The sequence below is a fragment of the Mobula birostris genome, chromosome 25 (assembly GCF_030028105.1).
Source record: "Mobula birostris isolate sMobBir1 chromosome 25, sMobBir1.hap1, whole genome shotgun sequence".
Lineage (NCBI taxonomy): Eukaryota > Metazoa > Chordata > Chondrichthyes > Myliobatiformes > Myliobatidae > Mobula > Mobula birostris.
The window spans coordinates 2,973,320-2,992,709 of NC_092394.1; the positions used below are offsets into that span (position 1 = coordinate 2,973,320).

The 19,390-nt window shown below is 53.5% G+C and overlaps 1 protein-coding gene across 3 annotated transcripts in view; it reads right to left on the reverse strand.

Moving 5' to 3' along the window:
• The window catches only part of LOC140187754 (unconventional myosin-Ic-like), a 128,076-nt gene that overhangs the window by 91,866 nt on the left and 16,820 nt on the right, over positions 1 to 19,390 (reverse strand). Inside the window, exon 1 of one of the 3 annotated variants that reach the window (XM_072243424.1) lies at positions 17,690 to 17,786. The exons of 1 other annotated variant lie outside the window; for it this stretch is intronic. In XM_072243424.1, coding sequence (XP_072099525.1) covers positions 17,690 to 17,692 — 3 coding nt within the window. In that variant the 5' untranslated portion in view covers positions 17,693 to 17,786. Of the gene's footprint in view, positions 1 to 17,353; positions 17,562 to 17,689; positions 17,787 to 19,390 lie in introns of those variants that run through there. One more of the 3 variants, XM_072243423.1, reaches the window with a different exon arrangement.

Consider the following 19,390-nt stretch of genomic DNA (forward strand, 5'->3'; position numbering starts at 1 on the left):
TCAGGGGCTGCATTGGACATGGTTTTCTCAGCTCTGCCTACACTTCACCCACAGGCACGCTCTCTTTCTGCCCTCCAGTTACAGCAGTGAGGCCCGACTAAGGGTCTTTCTAAAATCATATGGTTCTGGTCACCCCATTCTGGGGAGGATAGAAACATAGAAAATAGGTGCAGGAGTAGGCCATTCGGCCCTTCGAGCCTGCACCACCATTCAGTATGATCATGGCTGATCATCCAACTCAGAACCCTGTCCCAGCCTTCTCTCCATACCCCGATCCCTTTAGCCACAAGGACCATATCTAACTCCCTCTTAAATATAGCCAATGAACTGGCCTCAACTGTTTCCTGTGGCAGAGAATTCCACAGATTCACCACTCTCTGTGTCAACACTTTGGAGAGGGTGCAGAAGAGGTTCACCAGGATGCTGCCCGGATTAGAGGGCACGTGCTGTAACGAGCGGTTGGACAAACTTGGGTTGTTTTCTCTGGAGTGACGGAGGCTGAGGGAGATCTGATTGAGGTTTATAAGATTATGAGAGGCACAGATAGAACAGACAAAAACTAATATGTTCCATGAGTTGAAATGTCTAATACCAGAGGACATGCATTTAAGGTGAGAGGGGGTCATTTCAAAGGAGATGGGAGGGGCAAGATTGTTTTTAACAATACGGAGGGTGGCGAGGGCCTGGGGTGGTGGTAGACGCAGATACATTAGGGACTTCTAACAGACGTTTAGATTGGCGCATGACTGTGAAGAAAATGGAAGGATACGGACATTGCGTAGGGAGAGGGAATTCACAATTTGATTACTAACTTAATTGGTTCAATGTTCTATAAACACAGGAACAATGCAAAGACGGCTCACTCTATTGTAACAGACACAACATGCCCAACAGTCACATGGAGCACATTATTCAGCTTCCAGAGGATTAGGACTGTGGGAGGGGGAATGGCATAACTCAGAGATGTGTGTCAAAGAAACAGGTTGCCTCCTGCCTTCCTACAGCACACAGCAGATTTAATCAGATTCTGCACATTCTTCATACCCCTGTTTAAATTGGGAACTATGCGTCAGTCAGCAACCAGCTACAGATTGGAATGTTCCCACTGGCAGGAAAGCTTCTGACTGACTGCTTCCTCTCTGACTCATTCAGACAACTCAGAGCCAACTCAACACAAAGTAACACTCCCTCCACATTTCCCGTCACACACTCAAGGCAGGGACCGTACACTGAGTGACCTCCTGGTCCCAAATCAAAATCCAGGAGAAGTTGATGGATTTCTACTGGATTGCTGCCACCATTCCGAGTCTTCCGATCAGGAGAGGGTAGTCTGAGCATCAACTGTGCTTCTGAATCAGATTCAAATTCATCTACTTTACATCAAAACATACAGTGAAATCATTTCCATCAACAACCAACATGACTTACAGATGTGCAGGGGACAGCCTGCAAGTGTTGCCAGGCATCCACAATGTTTAGCAGGACACAAGCAACAACAAGATCCTTTCCCACACTCCCACAGCATCTTGTCAGAGATTCATAGATCACTACAGCACAGAAACAGGCCCTTCAGCCCATCTAGTCCATGCAGAATGATTAATCTGTTTAGTGCTATCAACCTGCACCCAGACCATAGCCCTCCATAACCTTCCCATCCGTGTACCTATCCAAATTTCTCTTAAGTGTTAAAAATCAAACCCGCATCCATCATTTCCACATTCTCACCACCCTCTGAGTGAAGAAACATTTCACCTTTCACCCTTAACCCATGCCCTCTAGTTCTAGTATCAGCCAATCTCAGTGGAATACGCCCAGCTGGTGGCATGCAACAAGTTTTTTAAATGGTTTATGGGCTTGCCGGCCATCTGTCATTTCTGACCCCGAAGGATTCTGTGATTCATATATATTGTACATCAGTTGTGAAAGGCTGCAGACCCCGAAGTTGTGGTCACACTATAGCCCTGCTCTCCTGAATCTTGGGCACCCAGTGGGGCGAGGGGTGGGTTGGGGGCCTGGTTGGTCTGCTCCTGAGCAGACCCTCACCAGTCCGGGCAGGGAGCCATCCCGAGTTCTATTGGAAATTTCTGCTTGTCCCTCCAGAGGTTACATCTGTGCTGGGAATCCCCACAGAAAGAGCATGCTGAGTCCACTGGCCCCGAGGGCTTCATTCATGTAGAGGTCAGTACAACACTATTACGTCACCAGCAACCCCGGGTGAATTCCACCACTGTCTGTAAGGAGATTGCAAATTAACACCCCCCATGACCCCGAGGGCTTTCTCCTGGTACTCGAGACTCCTCCCACATTCCAAAGGCATATGGGTTAGCAGATTAATAGGCCCCATTGGGAGTAACTGGGTGGTGTGGTCTCGTTGGGTGTAACTGGGCGGTGTGGTCTCATTGCGTGTAACTGGGCAGACTGGTCTCATTGGGTGTAACTGGGCGGTGTGGTCTCATTGCGTGTAACTGGGCAGACTGGTCTCATTGGGTGTAACTGGGCGGACTGGCCTCGTTGGGTGTAACTGGGCGGACTGGCCTCGTTGAGTGTAACTGGGCAGACTGGTCTCGTTGGGTGTAACTGGGCGGACTGGCCTCGTTGGGTGTAACTGGGCAGACTGGTCTCGTTGGGTGTAACTGGGCGGTGTGGTCTCATTGCGTGTAACTGGGCAGACTGGTCTCATTGGGTGTAACTGGGCGGACTGGCCTCGTTGGGTGTAACTGGGCGGACTGGCCTCGTTGGGTGTAACTGGGCAGACTGGTCTCGTTGGGTGTAACTGGGCAGACTGGCCTCGTTGGGTGTAACTGGGCGGACTGGTCTCGTTGGGTGTAACTGGGCAGACTGGTCTCGTTGGGTGTAACTGGGTGGACTGGTCTCGTTGGGTGTAACTGGGTGGACTGGTCTCGTTGGGTGTAACTGGGTGGACTGGTCTCGTTGGGTGTAACTGGGTGGACTGGTCTCGTTGGGTGTAACTGGGCGGTGTGGTCTCGTTGGGTGTAACTGGGCCGACTGGTCTTGTTGGGTGTAACTGGGTGGACTGGTCTCATTGGGTGTAACTGAGCGGTGTGGTCTCGTTGGGTGTAACTGGGCCGACTGGTCTCGTTGGGTGTAACTGGGCGGTGTGGTCTCGTTGGGTGTAACTGGGCCGACTGGTCTCGTTGGGTGTAACTGGGCCGACTGGTCTCGTTGGGTGTAACTGGGCGGACTGGTCTCGTTGGGTGTAACTGGGCAGACTGGTCTCGTTGGGTGTAACTGGGCGGTGCGGTCTCGTTGGGTGTAACTGGGCGGACTGGTCTCGTTGGGTGTAACTGGGCGGACTAGTCTCGATGGGTGTAACTGGGCGGACTGGTCTCGGGTGTAACTGGACGGTGTGGTCTCGTTGGGTGTAACTGGACGGTGTGGTCTCGTTGGGTGTAACTGGACGGTGTGGTCTCGTTGGGTGTAACTGGGCAGACTGGTCTCGTTGAGTGTAACTGGGCGGTGTGGTCTCGTTGGGTGTAACTGGGTGGACTGGTCTCGATGGGTGTAACTGGGTGGACTGGTCTCGATGCGTGTAACTGCGCGGACTGGTCTCGTTGGGTGTAACTGGGCGGACTGGTCTCGTTGGGTGTAACTGGGCGGTGTGGTCTCGTTGGGTGTAACTGGGCAGACTGGTCTCGTTGGGTGTAACTGGGCGGTGTGGTCTCGTTGGGTGTAACTGGGTGTACTGGTCTCGTTGGGTGTAACTGGGTGGACTGGTCTCGTTGCGTGTAACTGGGTGGAGTGGTATCGTTGGTTGTAACTGGGCGGACTGGTCTCGTTGGGTGTAACTGGGCGGACTGGTCTCGTTGGGTGTAACTGGGCGGACTGGTCTCGTTGGGTGTAACTGGGCGGTGTGGTCTCGTTGGGTGTAACTGGGCGGTGTGGCGTCGTTGGGTGTAACTGGGCGGTGCGGTCTCATTCGGTGTAACTGGGCGGACTGGTCTCGGGTGTAACTGGGCGGACTGGTCTCGGGTGTAACTGGGCGGACTGGTCTCATTGGGTGTAACTGGGCGGACTGGTCTCTGGGTGTAACTGGGCGGACTGGTCTCATTGGGTGTAACTGGGCGGACTGGTCTCGTTGGGTGTAACTGGGCGGACTGGTCTCGTTGGGTGTAACTGGGCGGACTGGTCTCGTTGGGTGTAACTGGGCGGTGTGGTCTCGTTGGGTGTAACTGGGCGGACTGGTCTCGTTGGGTGTAACTGGGCGGTGTGGTCTCGTTGGGTGTAACTGGGTCGACTGGTCTCAATGGGTGTAACTGGGCGGACTGGTCTCGGGTGTAACTGGGCGGTGTGGTCTCGTTGGATGTAACTGGGCGGACTGGTCTCGTTGGGTGTAACTGGGTGGAACGGTCTCGTTGGGTGTAACTGGGCGGTGCGGTCTCGGGTGTAACTGGGCAGACTGGTCTCGTTGGGTGTAACTGGGCAGACTGGTCTCGGGTGTAACTGGGTGGACTCGTCTCGATGGGTGTAACTGGCTGGACTGGTCTCGTTGGGTGTAACTGGGCGGACTGGTCTCGGGTGTAACTGGACGGTGTGGTCTCGTTGGGTGTAACTGGGCGGACTGGTCTCGTTGGGTGTAACTGGGCGGTGGGGTCTCGTTGGGTGTAACTGGGCAGACTGGTCTCGTTGGGTGTAACTGGGCAGACTGGTCTCGGGTGTAACTGGTCGGTGTGGTCTCGTTGGGTGTAACTGGGCGGTGCGGTCTCGTTGGGTGTAACTGGGCGGTGCGGTCTCGTTGGGTGTAACTGGGCGGTGCGGTCTCATTGGATGTAACTGGGCGGTGTGGTCTCATTGGGTGTAACTGGGCGGTGTGGTCTCGTTGGGTGTAACTGGGCGGTGTGGTCTTGTTGGGTGTAACTGGGCCGACTGGTCTCGTTGGGTGTAACTGGGTGGTGTGGTCTCGGGTGTAACTGGGCGGACTGGTCTCGTTGGGTGTAACTGGACGGTGCGGTCTCGTTGGGTGTAACTGGGCGGTGTGGTCTCGTTGGGTGTAACTGGGCGGACTGGTCTCGTTGGGTGTAACTGGGCGGACTGGTCTCGTTGGGTGTAACTGGGCGGTGTGGTCTCGTTGGGTGTAACTGGGCAGACTGGTCTCGTTGGGTGTAACTGGGCGGTGTGGTCTCGTTGGGTGTAACTGGGTGTACTGGTCTCGTTGGGTGTAACTGGGTGGACTGGTCTCGTTGCGTGTAACTGGGTGGAGTGGTATCGTTGGTTGTAACTGGGCGGACTGGTCTCGTTGGGTGTAACTGGGCGGACTGGTCTCGTTGGGTGTAACTGGGCGGACTGGTCTCGTTGGGTGTAACTGGGCGGTGTGGTCTCGTTGGGTGTAACTGGGCGGTGTGGCGTCGTTGGGTGTAACTGGGCGGTGCGGTCTCATTCGGTGTAACTGGGCGGACTGGTCTCGGGTGTAACTGGGCGGACTGGTCTCGGGTGTAACTGGGCGGACTGGTCTCATTGGGTGTAACTGGGCGGACTGGTCTCTGGGTGTAACTGGGCGGACTGGTCTCGTTGGGTGTAACTGGGCGGTGTGGTCTCGTTGGGTGTAACTGGGCGGTGTGGCGTCGTTGGGTGTAACTGGGCGGTGCGGTCTCATTCGGTGTAACTGGGCGGACTGGTCTCGGGTGTAACTGGGCGGACTGGTCTCGGGTGTAACTGGGCGGACTGGTCTCATTGGGTGTAACTGGGCGGACTGGTCTCTGGGTGTAACTGGGCGGACTGGTCTCATTGGGTGTAACTGGGCGGACTGGTCTCGTTGGGTGTAACTGGGCGGACTGGTCTCGTTGGGTGTAACTGGGCGGACTGGTCTCGTTGGGTGTAACTGGGCGGTGTGGTCTCGTTGGGTGTAACTGGGCGGACTGGTCTCGTTGGGTGTAACTGGGCGGTGTGGTCTCGTTGGGTGTAACTGGGTCGACTGGTCTCAATGGGTGTAACTGGGCGGACTGGTCTCGGGTGTAACTGGGCGGTGTGGTCTCGTTGGATGTAACTGGGCGGACTGGTCTCGTTGGGTGTAACTGGGTGGAACGGTCTCGTTGGGTGTAACTGGGCGGTGCGGTCTCGGGTGTAACTGGGCAGACTGGTCTCGTTGGGTGTAACTGGGCAGACTGGTCTCGGGTGTAACTGGGTGGACTCGTCTCGATGGGTGTAACTGGCTGGACTGGTCTCGTTGGGTGTAACTGGGCGGACTGGTCTCGGGTGTAACTGGACGGTGTGGTCTCGTTGGGTGTAACTGGGCGGACTGGTCTCGTTGGGTGTAACTGGGCGGTGGGGTCTCGTTGGGTGTAACTGGGCGGTGGGGTCTCGTTGGGTGTAACTGGGCAGACTGGTCTCGTTGGGTGTAACTGGTCGGTGTGGTCTCGTTGGGTGTAACTGGGCGGTGCGGTCTCGTTGGGTGTAACTGGGCGGTGCGGTCTCGTTGGGTGTAACTGGGCGGTGCGGTCTCATTGGATGTAACTGGGCGGTGTGGTCTCATTGGGTGTAACTGGGCGGTGTGGTCTCGTTGGGTGTAACTGGGCGGTGTGGTCTTGTTGGGTGTAACTGGGCCGACTGGTCTCGTTGGGTGTAACTGGGTGGTGTGGTCTCGTTGGGTGTAACTGGGCAGACTGGTCTCGTTGGGTGTAACTGGGCGGACTGGTCTCGTTGGGTGTAACTGGGCGGTGGGGTCTCATTGGGTGTAACTGGGCAGACTGGTCTCGTTGGGTGTAACTGGGCGGACTGGTCTCGTTGGGTGTAACTGGGTGGACTGGTCTCGTTGGGTGTAACTGGGTGGTGTGGTCTCGGGTGTAACTGGGCGGACTGGTCTCGTTGGGTGTAACTGGACGGTGCGGTCTCGTTGGGTGTAACTGGGCGGTGTGGTCTCGTTGGGTGTAACTGGGCGGACTGGTCTCGTTGGGTGTAACTGGGCGGTGGGGTCTCGTTGGGTGTAACTGGGCAGACTGGTCTCGTTGGGTGTAACTGGGCGGACTGGTCTCGTTGGGTGTAACTGGGCGGACTGGTCTCGTTGGGTGTAACTGGGTGGTGTGGTCTCGGGTGTAACTGGGCGGACTGGTCTCGTTGGGTGTAACTGGACGGTGCGGTCTCGTTGGGTGTAACTGGGCGGACTGGTCTCGTTGGGTGTAACTGGGCGGTGGGGTCTCGTTGGGTGTAACTGGGCAGACTGGTCTCGTTGGGTGTAACTGGGCGGACTGGTCTCCTTGGCTGTAACTGGGCGGACTGGTCTCGTTGGGTGTAACTGGGCGGTGCGGTCTCGTTGGGTGTAACTGGGCGGTGCGGTCTCGTTGGGTGTAACTGGGCAGACTGGTCTCGTTGGGTGTAACTGGGCGGACTGGTCTCGTTGGGTGTAACTGGGCGGTGGGGTCTCGTTGGGTGTAACTGGGCAGTGGGGTCTCGTTGGGTGTAACTGGGCAGACTGGTCTCGTTGGGTGTAACTGGGCAGACTGGTCTCGTTGGGTGTAACTGGGCGGACTGGTCTCGTTGGGTGTAACTGGGCGGACTGGTCTCGTTGGGTGTAACTAGGCAGTGCGGTCTCCTTGGGTGTAACTGGGCGGAAGTTCAAAGTAAATTTATTATCAAAGTACATACAGTGCCTATAATACTGTGCCTTTTATTATTTTACACTGAATCACAGTGGATTTAATTTTGACTTCTTTGACACTGACCAACAGAAAAAGACTCTTTTGTGTCAAAATGTAACAGATCTCTACAAAGTGATCTAAATTAATTACAAATATAAAACACAAAATAATTGATTGCATAAGTATTCACTCCCTTTAATATGACACAATAAATCATCACTGGTGCAGACAGTTGGTTTTAGAAGTCACATAATTAGTTAAGGTGTCCTAGCTGTATATAAACCTACATGCAGTCAAGGTGTTTCAATAGATTGCAGTAAAAATACACCTGTATCTGGAAGGTCCAACTGCTGGTGAGTCAGTATCCTGGCAAAAACTACACCATGAAGACAAAAGAACACTCCAAGCAACTCCATGTAAAGGTTATTGAAAAGCACAAGTCAGGAGAGGGATACAAAAAAATTTCCAAGTCACTGAATATCCCTTGGAGTATAGTTAAATCAATTATCAAGAAATGGAAAGAATATAGCACAGCTGTAAATCTGCCTAGGGCAGGTCATCCTCAAAAACTGAGTGACTGTGCAAGAAGGGGTTAGTGAGGGAGGCCACCAAGAGACCTATGACAACTCCGGAGGAATTACAAGCTTCAGTGGCTGAGATAGGAGAGACTGCACATACAACTGTTGCCCAGGTGCTTCACCAGTCACAGCTTTATGGGAGAGTGGCAAGGAGGAAGATACTGCTGAAAACTCTCACATGGAATCTTGGCTAGAACTTGCCAGAGGCATGTGGGAGACTGAAGTCAGCTTTGATGAACCAAAATTGAGCTTTTTGGCCATCAGACTAAACACTATGCCAAACAACACACATCATCAAAAAAACACCATCCCCACTGTGAAGCACGGTGGTGGCTGCATCTTGCTGTGGGGATGCTTCACTGCAGCAGGTCCTGGAAGGCTTGTGAAGGTAGAGGGTAAAATGAACGCAGCAAAATACAGGGAAGTCCTCGAGGAAAACCTGATGCTGTCTGCAAAAGAACAGCGATGTGGGAAATGATTTGTTTTCCAGCAAGACAATGACCCCAAGCATAAAGCCAAAGCTACAACAAAGTTAATGTGCTGGAGTGGCCAAGACAGAGTCCAGACCTCAATTCAATGCAGAATTTGTGGCTGGACTTGAAAAGGGCTGTTCACTCACGATGCCCTCGCAATCTTACACAGCTTGAGCAGTTTTGAAAAGAAGAATGGAGAAAAATTGCAGGGTCCAGATGTGCAAAGCTGATAGAAACTTATCTATCAAGGATGGAATTACTGCCAAAAGTGCATCTACTAAATACTGACTTGAAGGGCGTGAATACTTATGCAATTAATTTTGTGTTTTATATTTGTAATTAATTTAGATCACTTTGTAGAGATCTGTTTTCACTTTGACACAAAAGAGTGTTTTTCTGTTGATCAGTGTCAAAAAAGCCAAATTAAATCCGCAAACAACAGGAATTCTGCAGCTGCTGGAAATTCAAGCAACACACATCAAAGTTGCTGGTGAACACAGCAGGCCAGGCAGCATCTCTAGGAAGAGGTACAGTCGACGTTTTATGCCGAGACCTTTCGTCAGGACTAACTGAAGGAAGAGTTAGTAACAGATTTGAAAGTGGGAGGGGGAGATCCGAAATGATAGGAGAAGACAGGAGGGGGAGGGATGGAGCCAAGAGCTGGACAGGTGATTGGCAAAGGGGATATGAGAGGATCATGGGACAGGAGGTCCAGGGAGAAAGACAAGGGGGGGGAGAGGAACCCAGAGGATGGGCAAGGGGTATAGTCAGAGGGACAGAGGGAGAAAAAGGAGAGTGAGAGAAAGAATGTGTGTATAAAAATAATATCTCACAGCTATCTGGACTATTCCTCTTCTCACCCTGTCTCTTGCAAAAATGCCAGCCCCTTCTCGCAATTCCTCCGTCTCCGCCGCATCTGCTCTCAGGATGAGGCTTTTCATTCCAGGACGAAGGAGATGTCCTCCTTTTTTAAAGAAAGGGGCTTCCCTTCCTCCACTATCAACTCTGCTCTCAAACGCATCTCCCCCATTTCACATACATCTGCTCTCACTCCATCCTCCCGCCACCCTACTAGGAATAGGGTTCCCCTGGTCCTCACCTACCACCCCACCAGCCTCCGGGTCCAACATATTATTCTCCGTAACTTCCGCCACCTCCAACGGGATCCCGCCACTAAGCCATCTTTCCCTCCCCCCCCCCCCCCCGCTTTCCGCAGGGATCGCTCCCTACGCAACTCCCTTGTCCATTCGTCCCCCCTCATCCCTCCCCACTGATCTCCCTCCTGGCACTTATCCTTGTAAGCAGAACAAGTGCTACACATGCCCTTACACTTCCTCCCTTACCACCATTCAGGGCCCCAAACAGTCCTTCCAGGTGAGGCGACACTTCACCTGTGAGTCGGCTGGGATGATATACTGCGTCTGGTGCTCCCGATGTGGCCTTCTATATATTGGCGAGACCCGACGCAGACTGGGAGACTGCTTTGCTGAACATCTACGCTCTGTCCGCCAGAGAAAGCAGGATCTCCCAGTGGCCACACATTTTAATTCCAGATCCCATTCCCATTCTGACATGTCTATCCACGGCCTCCTCTACTGTAAAGATGAAGCCACACTCAGGTTGGAGGAACAACACCTTATATTCCGTCTGGGTAGCCTCCAACCTGATGGCATGAACATCGACTTCTCTAACTTCCGCTAATGCCCCACCTCCCCCTCGTACCCCATCCGTTATTTATTTTTATACACACATTCTTTCTCTCACTCTCCTTTTTCTCCCTCTGTCCCTCTGACTATACCCCTTGCCCATCCTCTGGGTTCCTCCCCCCACCTTGTCTTTCTCCCCGGACCTCCTGTCCCATGATCCTCTCGTATCCCCTTTTGCCAGTCACCTGTCCAGCTCTTGGCTCTATCCCTCCCCCTCCTGTCTTCTCCTATCATTTTGGATCTCCCCCTCCCCCTCCCACTTTCAAATCTCTTACTAACTTTTCCTTCAGTTAGTCCTGACGAAGGGTCTCGGCCTGAAACGTCGACTGTACCTCTTCCTAGAGATGCTGCCTGGCCTGCTGCGTTCACCAGCAACTTTGATGTGTGTTGCCAAATTAAATCCAGTGTGATTCAATGTTGTAAAACAATAAAACATGAAAACATCTAAGGAGGTGAATATTTTTTATAGGCTCTGTAAATGTCACTATATATGACCCTGACATTCATTTTCCTGTGGGCAAACTCTGCAAATCTATCAAATAGTAGCCGTAACTGGATCAATGAAAGATCAACCAGAATGCAGAAGACAACAAATTACGCAAGTGCAAATATAAATAAATGGCAAAAAATAACGAAACACAAACACAAGGACATTTGCAGATGCTAGAAATCCAAAGCCACACACACAAAATGCTGGAGGGACTCAGCAGGCCAGGGAACTTTACAAAAAACAGTAAACAGTTGACGTTTCGGGCCAAGACCCTCATCAGACTGAAACGTTGACTCACTGACTCATCGTTTCTAACTGATGCTGCCCGACCTGCTGAGTTCATCCAGCGTACTGAAAGTGTTGTTTTGATCACAGCATCTGCAGATTATTTTGTGTTTAAGACTGAAACGTTGATTATTCACTCTTTTCTATAGACGCTGCCTCGTCTGTTGAGTTCCTCCAGCATTTTGTGTGTGTTGCTATAAACAATGAGAACATGAGATAATGAGATAGAGTCGTTGAAAGCGAGATTGTTGATTGTGGGAACATTTCAATGACGGGGCAAGCGAAGATGAGTGTAGTCAACCTCCCCTTTTGTTCAAGAGCCTGGTGGTTGAGGGGTAGTAACTTTTTTTGAATCTGTTGTGCGAGACCTGAGGGTTTTGTATCTTCTACCTGATGCCAATGGGGCAGATGTGTTCTCAGTGACCACAGCCAGTTTTGGTGCCAAAAATCACACAAGAGGCTCACTCACTGACAAGCACAGTTTGGATCTCCATGGAGCTAGACTCGCAAACCGTTCTACACACTTCGAGGTGTGGAAACCGGTGCAGTCACTGTTGATCACACTGGTTGCCAGCAAACACTGATTTGGTGAGGACTTGAGTTAATGTCACTCAGTGACAGACCAGCCGTGCCGTCCTTTCCCTTTCTCTGTCAGGGGAGAGTCAGCAGGACCTCAGTCTCTCCCTCCAGAGGAGTTTCACCCCTGACCTGCCTGCAGATCCGTCTCCTGTAGCAAGCATTCCAGCCTCTTCAACAACTCACTAACCTTCGGTAACATTCAGATTTTTAAAAAAGGAAACTGAATGTTATTTATAAACAATCAAAGGAAATGCATTTACCGCGTGACTAAGGTGGACAGGGGAGTGAGGAGTCGTCGAAGGGAGCAGGGGGAGGTGGAAGGAACAAGTTACTGAGAGTGGGGGGGAGCTGCCAGATGGGACATTGTGGGGGAGGCTGAGGGAAAGTGGATACAACTGGAGTTGGCGTCAATCGTAACCTTCACACAGCCCAAGGGGAACTGTTGAACCCAACCTTACCCAGAGCACATGCCACCCACTAACCCAGAACCAAGGTACCAGGGCCCAGGGAGCGCACTGACCTAACACCCAGACACTAGGGCCCAGGGGACACACTAACCTAACACCCAGACACCAGGGCCCAGGGGACACACTAACCTAACACCCAGACACCAGGGCCCAGGGGTCTCACTAACCTAACACCCAGACACTAAGGGCCCAGGGGACACACTAACCTAACACCCAGACACCAAGGGCCAGGGGGCTCACTAACCTAACACCCAGACACTAGGGCCCAGGGGACACACTAACCTAACACCCAGACACTAGGGCCCAGGGGGCTCACTAACCTAACACCCAGACACTAGGGCCCAGGGGACACACTAACCTAACACCCAGACACCAAGGGCCAGGGGGCTCACTAACCTAACACCCAGACACCAAGGGCCCAGGGGACACACTAACCTAACACCCAGACACCAAGGGCCAGGGGGCTCACTAACCTAACACCCAGACACTAGGGCCCAGGGGACACACTAACCTAACACCCAGACACTAGGGCCCAGGGGGCTCACTAACCTAACACCCAGACACTAGGGCCCAGGGGACACACTAACCTAACACCCAGACACCAAGGGCCAGGGGGCTCACTAACCTAACACCCAGACACTAGGGCCCAGGGGGCACACTAACCTAACACCCAGACACTAGGGCCCAGGGGACACACTAACCTAACATCCAGACTCCAAGGGCCCAGGGGACACACTAATCCAGAAACTAGGCCCCAGGGCCCAGGGGGCTCAGGGACTAACACTTGAGCCTCACCATCCTGAGCTACCGTGCTGAGTGGTGTTGGCGAGCAGGGGTGAGAGCGACGAGCACATGTGACATCTGAGAATCACAGGCCCTGCTGCTAAACAAGTACTGTCACTTTCAAACTTGGCAGCTTTTGTGTACGGCTCAGGCAGCGAAGAGAGATTGAGTTTTGCAAAGATTGGCTGCTGAATTATTCATGAGAACTGCATACCTGCTGCCGTTTGAGGTCAGGTCCTCATGCAGTCGAGTGAGCAGACACTGGTCCATTGTTAAGCTGCATCCAGCCAGTTTACATGGTGCTCAGACGGGAGACAGCAGCAGAATTCTGGTACTGGCATCACATGGCCTCAATGTTTAGCAGAACAACACAGAACACAACAGCAACAAAACAAAGCCCATCCTCCCTGCTACCCACCAGCACACCGAGCGGATGCAGAGTAATGAGGAGGGACCATCTCTGGGACGGTGGGGGGGGGGGGGTGAGCAAACAGGAGACAGGGAGTGGAGGGGTTCGGCTGAACATCCAGGGGAGAGGAGGATGTGATCACGGATGTAATGCCTGGAAGAGTAGCGGGAGAGGCTTGGCATAAACTTTCAGAGAGAACTGGATGGGAAACTCTACAAGAGAGCTCCTCCGCTGAGCTAATCCAAGGCTGATGGGCCAGATATCCAAAGACACACAGGCTTTAGGGTTAATAAGTTGTGGACATGCTGTGCTGATGTGGAACCATGGTGACACCCTCAGACTGAGTTAATTACTGAAGCAAACGACACATTTCCCTGTACATGTTCATCTCTATCCTTAAATGCATGCCTTGTGTTGGATTAATTTATAATTTGTGGTGAATCTACCAACCTCTGAAGAAGCAGCTGATCTTGGTTAAAACCTGCAACTGAGACAGACTGCAGAGCAAACCCATGACCCCCTAACCCCGTGCAATGCCATTCACCGTGTCCCCTCTTCCAGCACACTGCCCCCTCACCCCCAGCACCTCTCTCCCCACGCACACGATCGCCCTCCAATCACCCTCCGCTCTCTCTTCCCCGCATGCTGTGCCCTCTCCCCACACACACCACCACTCTCCAGCACCCCCTCTCCCCACGCACACACCCCCACCCTCCGTCACCCCCTCTCCCCGCACACACCCCCACCCTCCGTCACCCCCTCTCCCTGCACACACCCCCCACCCTCTGTCACCCCTCTCCCCTCGCACACACCCCCACCCTCCGTCACCCCCTCTCCCCGCACACACCCCCCACCCTCCAGCACCCCCTCTCCCCACACACACCACCACTCTCCAACACCCCCTCTCCCCGCGCACACCCTCACCCTCCAGCACCCCCTCTCCCAGCACTCACCCCCACCCTCCAGCACCCTCTCTCCCCGCACACACCACCACCCTCCAACACCTCCTCTCCCCACACACACCCCCACCCTCCGTCACCCCCTCTCCCCGCGCACACACCCCCACCCTCCGTCACCCCCTCTCCCCGCACACACACCCCCACCCTCCGACACCCCCTCTCCCCGCACAAACCCCCCACCCTCCAGCACCCCCTCTCCCCACGCACACACCCCCACCCTCCGTCACCCCCTTCCCGCACACACCCCCACCCTCCGTCACCCCCTCTCCCCGCACACACCCCCCACCCTCCGTCACCCCCTCTCCCCGCACACACACCCCCACCCTCCGACACCCCCTCTCCCCGCACAAACCACCCACCCTCCAGCACCCCCTCTCCCCACGCACACACCCCCACCCTCCGTCACCCCCTCCCCGCACACACCCCCACCCTCCGTCACCCCCTCTCCCCGCACACACCCCCCACCCTCCGTCACCCCCTCTCCCCTCGCACACACCCCCACCCTCCGTCACCCCCTCTCCCCGCACACATCCCCCACCCTCCAGCACCCCCTCTCCACAGACACACCACCACTCTCCAGCACCCCCTCTCCCCTCACACACACCCACCCTCCAGCACCCTCTCTCCCCGCACACACCACCACCCTCCAACACCCCCTCTCCCCGCACACACCCCCACCCTCCAACACCCCCTCTCCCCTCACACACCCTCACCCTCCAGCACCCCCTCTCCCCGCACACACCCCCACCCTCCAGCACCCTCTCTCCCCGCACACACCACCACCCTCCAACACCCCCTCTCCCCTCACACACCCTCACCCTCCAACACCCCCTCTCCCCTCACACACCCTCACCCTCCAGCACCCTCTCTCCCCTCACACACCACCACCCTCCAACACCCTCTCTCCCCGCACACACCCTCACCCTCCAGCACCCCCTCTCCCCGCACACACACCCACCCTCCCGCACCCTCTGTCCCCGCACACACCACCACCCTCCGACACCCCCTCTCCCCGCGCACACCCTCACCCTCCAGCACCCCCTCTCCCCTCACACACCCCCACCCTCCAACACCCTCTCTCCCCACACACACCCCCACCCTCCAGCACCCTCTCTCCCCGCGCACACCCTCACCCTCCGACACCCCTTTTAGGAACTAGGAACCCTGACTGACTTCTAGATTAGAATTAATACAGATTAGCTGTATGTCACATGTGCATCTGCACTTTCAAACACACAGTGAAATCTGTTGTTTGCATCAACGACCAGCACTGTCCGAGGATGTGCTGGGGCAGCTCAAACATTATATGCAGACAGTTCACTAACCCTAACCCGTACGAATTTGGAATGTGGGATGAAAGCAGGGCACCATAACCCGAATGCATGGTTGCAGGGACAACACAAAATCTCCTTCCAGACTGCGGCAGAATTGAACTCTGATCGCTGCTGCTGCAAGCATTATGCTAGCATGCCCTCGAGTGTGACCCAGGGACAACAACCCAGGAGGCAATGCTCTCTGGAGAAAGATTCAATAGAGAGTCAAACAATTAACCTCACTGTGACTGTAACACCGTAACAACAGAATACATGAAAAAACTTGCAACACACATCAAAGTTGCTGGTGAAACTTGTTGTCAACAGCACATTGCCCTGGTCTCAGTGATTTAACCCCGTGTGAAACACGGCAAACAATGTGCTCAGAGCTTGCAGCTACCAACAGCAGCGACTGTGACCCATCTCTGTGAGACAACAGATCTGTCTCGGCCAATCTGGGCATCCTTTTGAAGGCCCAAATGTCAGCTCACCTCCCCTCACTGCTGAGGGAAATTGACTCCTTCAGTGACTTTACAACAGGAAGCTGCACTTGTTTCCGAATGTCAGGGAGAAACATGCCAAAACAGTGCCATTACTACATTCATTTCCTGACAAACATAAAGGCCCCTGTCCAAGATTTAAGCATTGCCCTTGCATCCCAATCATTGCACACCATCAACGAAATGACGGAGCTACACCATCCCATCCTATCCCATCACACATTCCCGGGGTCAGTCACAGGGTGATGCTCCCTCCACACCATCCCATCCTATCCCATCCTCCTGGGGTCGGACACAGGGTGAGGCTCCTCCTATACTGACCCACCACACACTCCCGGGGTCAGTCACAGGGTGATGCTACCTCCACACCATCTCATCCTATCCCATCCTCCCGGGGTCAGTCACAGGGTGATGCTCCCTCCACACCATCCCATCCTATCCCATCCTCCTGGGGTCGGACACAGGGTGAGGCTCCTCCTATACTGACCCACCACACATTCCCGGGGTCAGTCACAGGGTGATGCTACCTCCACACCATCTCATCCTATCCCATCGTCCCGGGGTCAGACACAGGGTGATGCTTCCTCCACACCATCTCATCCTATCCCATCCTCCTGGGGTCAGACACAGAGTGAAGCTCCCTCCACAATGTCCCATCACACACTACCGGGATCAGACACAGAGTGAAACTCCCTCCACACCGTCCCATCACACACTCCCGGGGTCAGACAGAGTGAAACTCCCTCCACACCGTCCCATCACACACTCCCAGGGTCAGACACAGAGTGAATCTCCCTCCACACCGTCCCATCACACACTCCCGGGGTCAGACACGGAGTGAAGCTCCCTCCACACTGTCCCATCACACACTCCCGGGGTCAGACACGGAGTGAATCTCCCTCCACACTGTCCCATCACACACCCCCGTGGTCAGACACAGAGTGCACACCGAGGGGTCAGATGGACAGTCCCATACACTGCTGGGTATGGGTTATACAGAGCACAACTCCCTGTACTCTCCTCTACAATGAAGGTCAGCGCCCTCTGCTGTACTCGGACAGCATTTGAGACAATAACTGAATTGTTAGCAGCTTATGTCAGTCGCACCCTTGTAGTTAGCTGCAGTTTCAGACACCAGCTCATTTTGTTGGACAGGATCGCTCGGTGTAATGGAAGTTTTGTCCCACACACTCACAGGCAGCGTCGCACTCCACGTTCTCACCTGGACCTCCATGATCGCTGCATCCAGCCGTGCTCACACGTCAGCAGTGCACCATCCACCGTGAACCTCGGCACACATCCGATCGGGCCCAGTCACTGTGCAAACAGGCAGGGTAAACAGGAGCCAAGCACCTTGTCCGAGACACAGAGCCCGTCTCTGGCACGGAGCTGGCAGCCACTGGATGGAGCAAACCAAACGCCGCCTGCCTATCCCCCACAACAGCACAGTCACCGCAGTAACACAGGGAAAACGGCAGCAATTCCTGCACAGCAAGTTCCCACCCTTACACTGGTGCTGCTATCACACGGTGAGCAAGCACTCCCACAGCTTACTTACCATTCCTCCCCCAGCCACAGGGCAGGTTGGACCTTCACCCGGATTCCAGACTCAGACAGTGTTGCCTTTCAGGCTGCCCTGAACAAACAGCAAAGCATTCCTTCTCCAGCAAAACTCGGCACAGCGTGCTCTTAACCTCATCTGTACCAAGCCCAGCGCTCTCCCTGTCCCTCAGACTACAAACTACATGATCAGAGCACCAATCAAAAATTAGTGTCAATTAAATTCATCTCAAGGTAGTGTTTGGTAATGTACACTAACCTGAGATTCGTTTTCTTGCAAGCATTAATAGGAAAAATAAAGAAATACAATTTAGAAAAAATGTATTTTAAGATTTATTAGCGGGATTTACGAAACTCTTAGATAGGCACATGGATGAAAGAAAAACGGAGGGTTATGTAGGAGGAAAGGGGTAGATTGATGTCAGAATAGGCTAAAGGGTCAGCACAACACTGTGGGCTAAAGGGCCTGTACTGTTCCATGTTGTAAACAAAGACTGACTGACAGTCAATGTGCAAAAGACAAACTGTGCATATAAATAATAATACTGAGAACAAGAGTTATAAACAGTCCTGGAAAGTTAGTTTGTAGGTCGTAGAATCGGTTCAGAGTTCTGGTGAGTGAAGTTATCCGCATCAGTTCAGGACCCTGATGGTTGTAGGGTAATAACTGTTCTGCCATGGTGAGACCCGAGGCTGTCCCTCCTGTACTGGCAGCAGTGAAGGCACGGCCTGGATGGTGGGGCCCTTGATAATGGACACTGCTTTATGTGGCAGTGCTCCGTGTGAAAGTACTCAATGGTGGGGAGGGCGTTGCCTGTGATGGATGAGGCTCTACCTGCCATTACCTATAGCCTTTTCAGTTCCTGGGCATTGGTGTTTTCCTCTGGCCCTGACCCAGAGGTTATTGTGCAGGGCATCAGGGGGGCTAATTGACCACAGTAACCAACACAGCCAAGCTCAACATCGTCCACAGTTAGCAACTACAAGTCTCCTCAGGTGAATCATGGATTTCCCACCCCTCATTGCCATTCCAACCCAACAGCGTTGAGCCAAAAATCACAGAACCTGTCCTGCTGAAGCACTTGTCACCTCCTCAAGAAATCTCAAAGTTATTCATCCAAAACTCATCATAATTGAAATATTGTCATGGCTGCAATGGCAGATATAGAGCACAGTCCAGTACAGGCCAAACCTCTAACCTACTGTAAGATCAATCTAACCCTTCCTTCCTGCATGGCCTCCATTTTTTCTATCATATCTGTGCCTGAGTCTCTCAAATGTTCCTAACGTATCTGCCTCAACCCCACCCCAGACAGTATGTTCCACACTCACACCGCCCTTTACAAAAACCTACCTCTGACATCCCCCCTACACATTCCTTCAACCACCTTAAAACTATGCCCCTCATATTTGCCATTTCCACCCTGGGAAAAAGCCTCTGGCTATCCACTTGATCTATGCCTCTTCACATCTTGTACACCTCTATCAAATCACCTCTTCGCTCTAGCTCACTCAACTGATCCTCAAAGCAAGCAGCAAATACACAGCAGGATCCCACATGGCCCAGATCACATCATCTTTCCTTAAGCAATGTAGTTCCAAGGGCAGGAAGGGTGTACATTGTACATGGTGACATTTATGCACTTTGAACTTTGATTTTTCAAGGCTTCTGGGGTGGGATAGGACCCTGGTCAGGCCC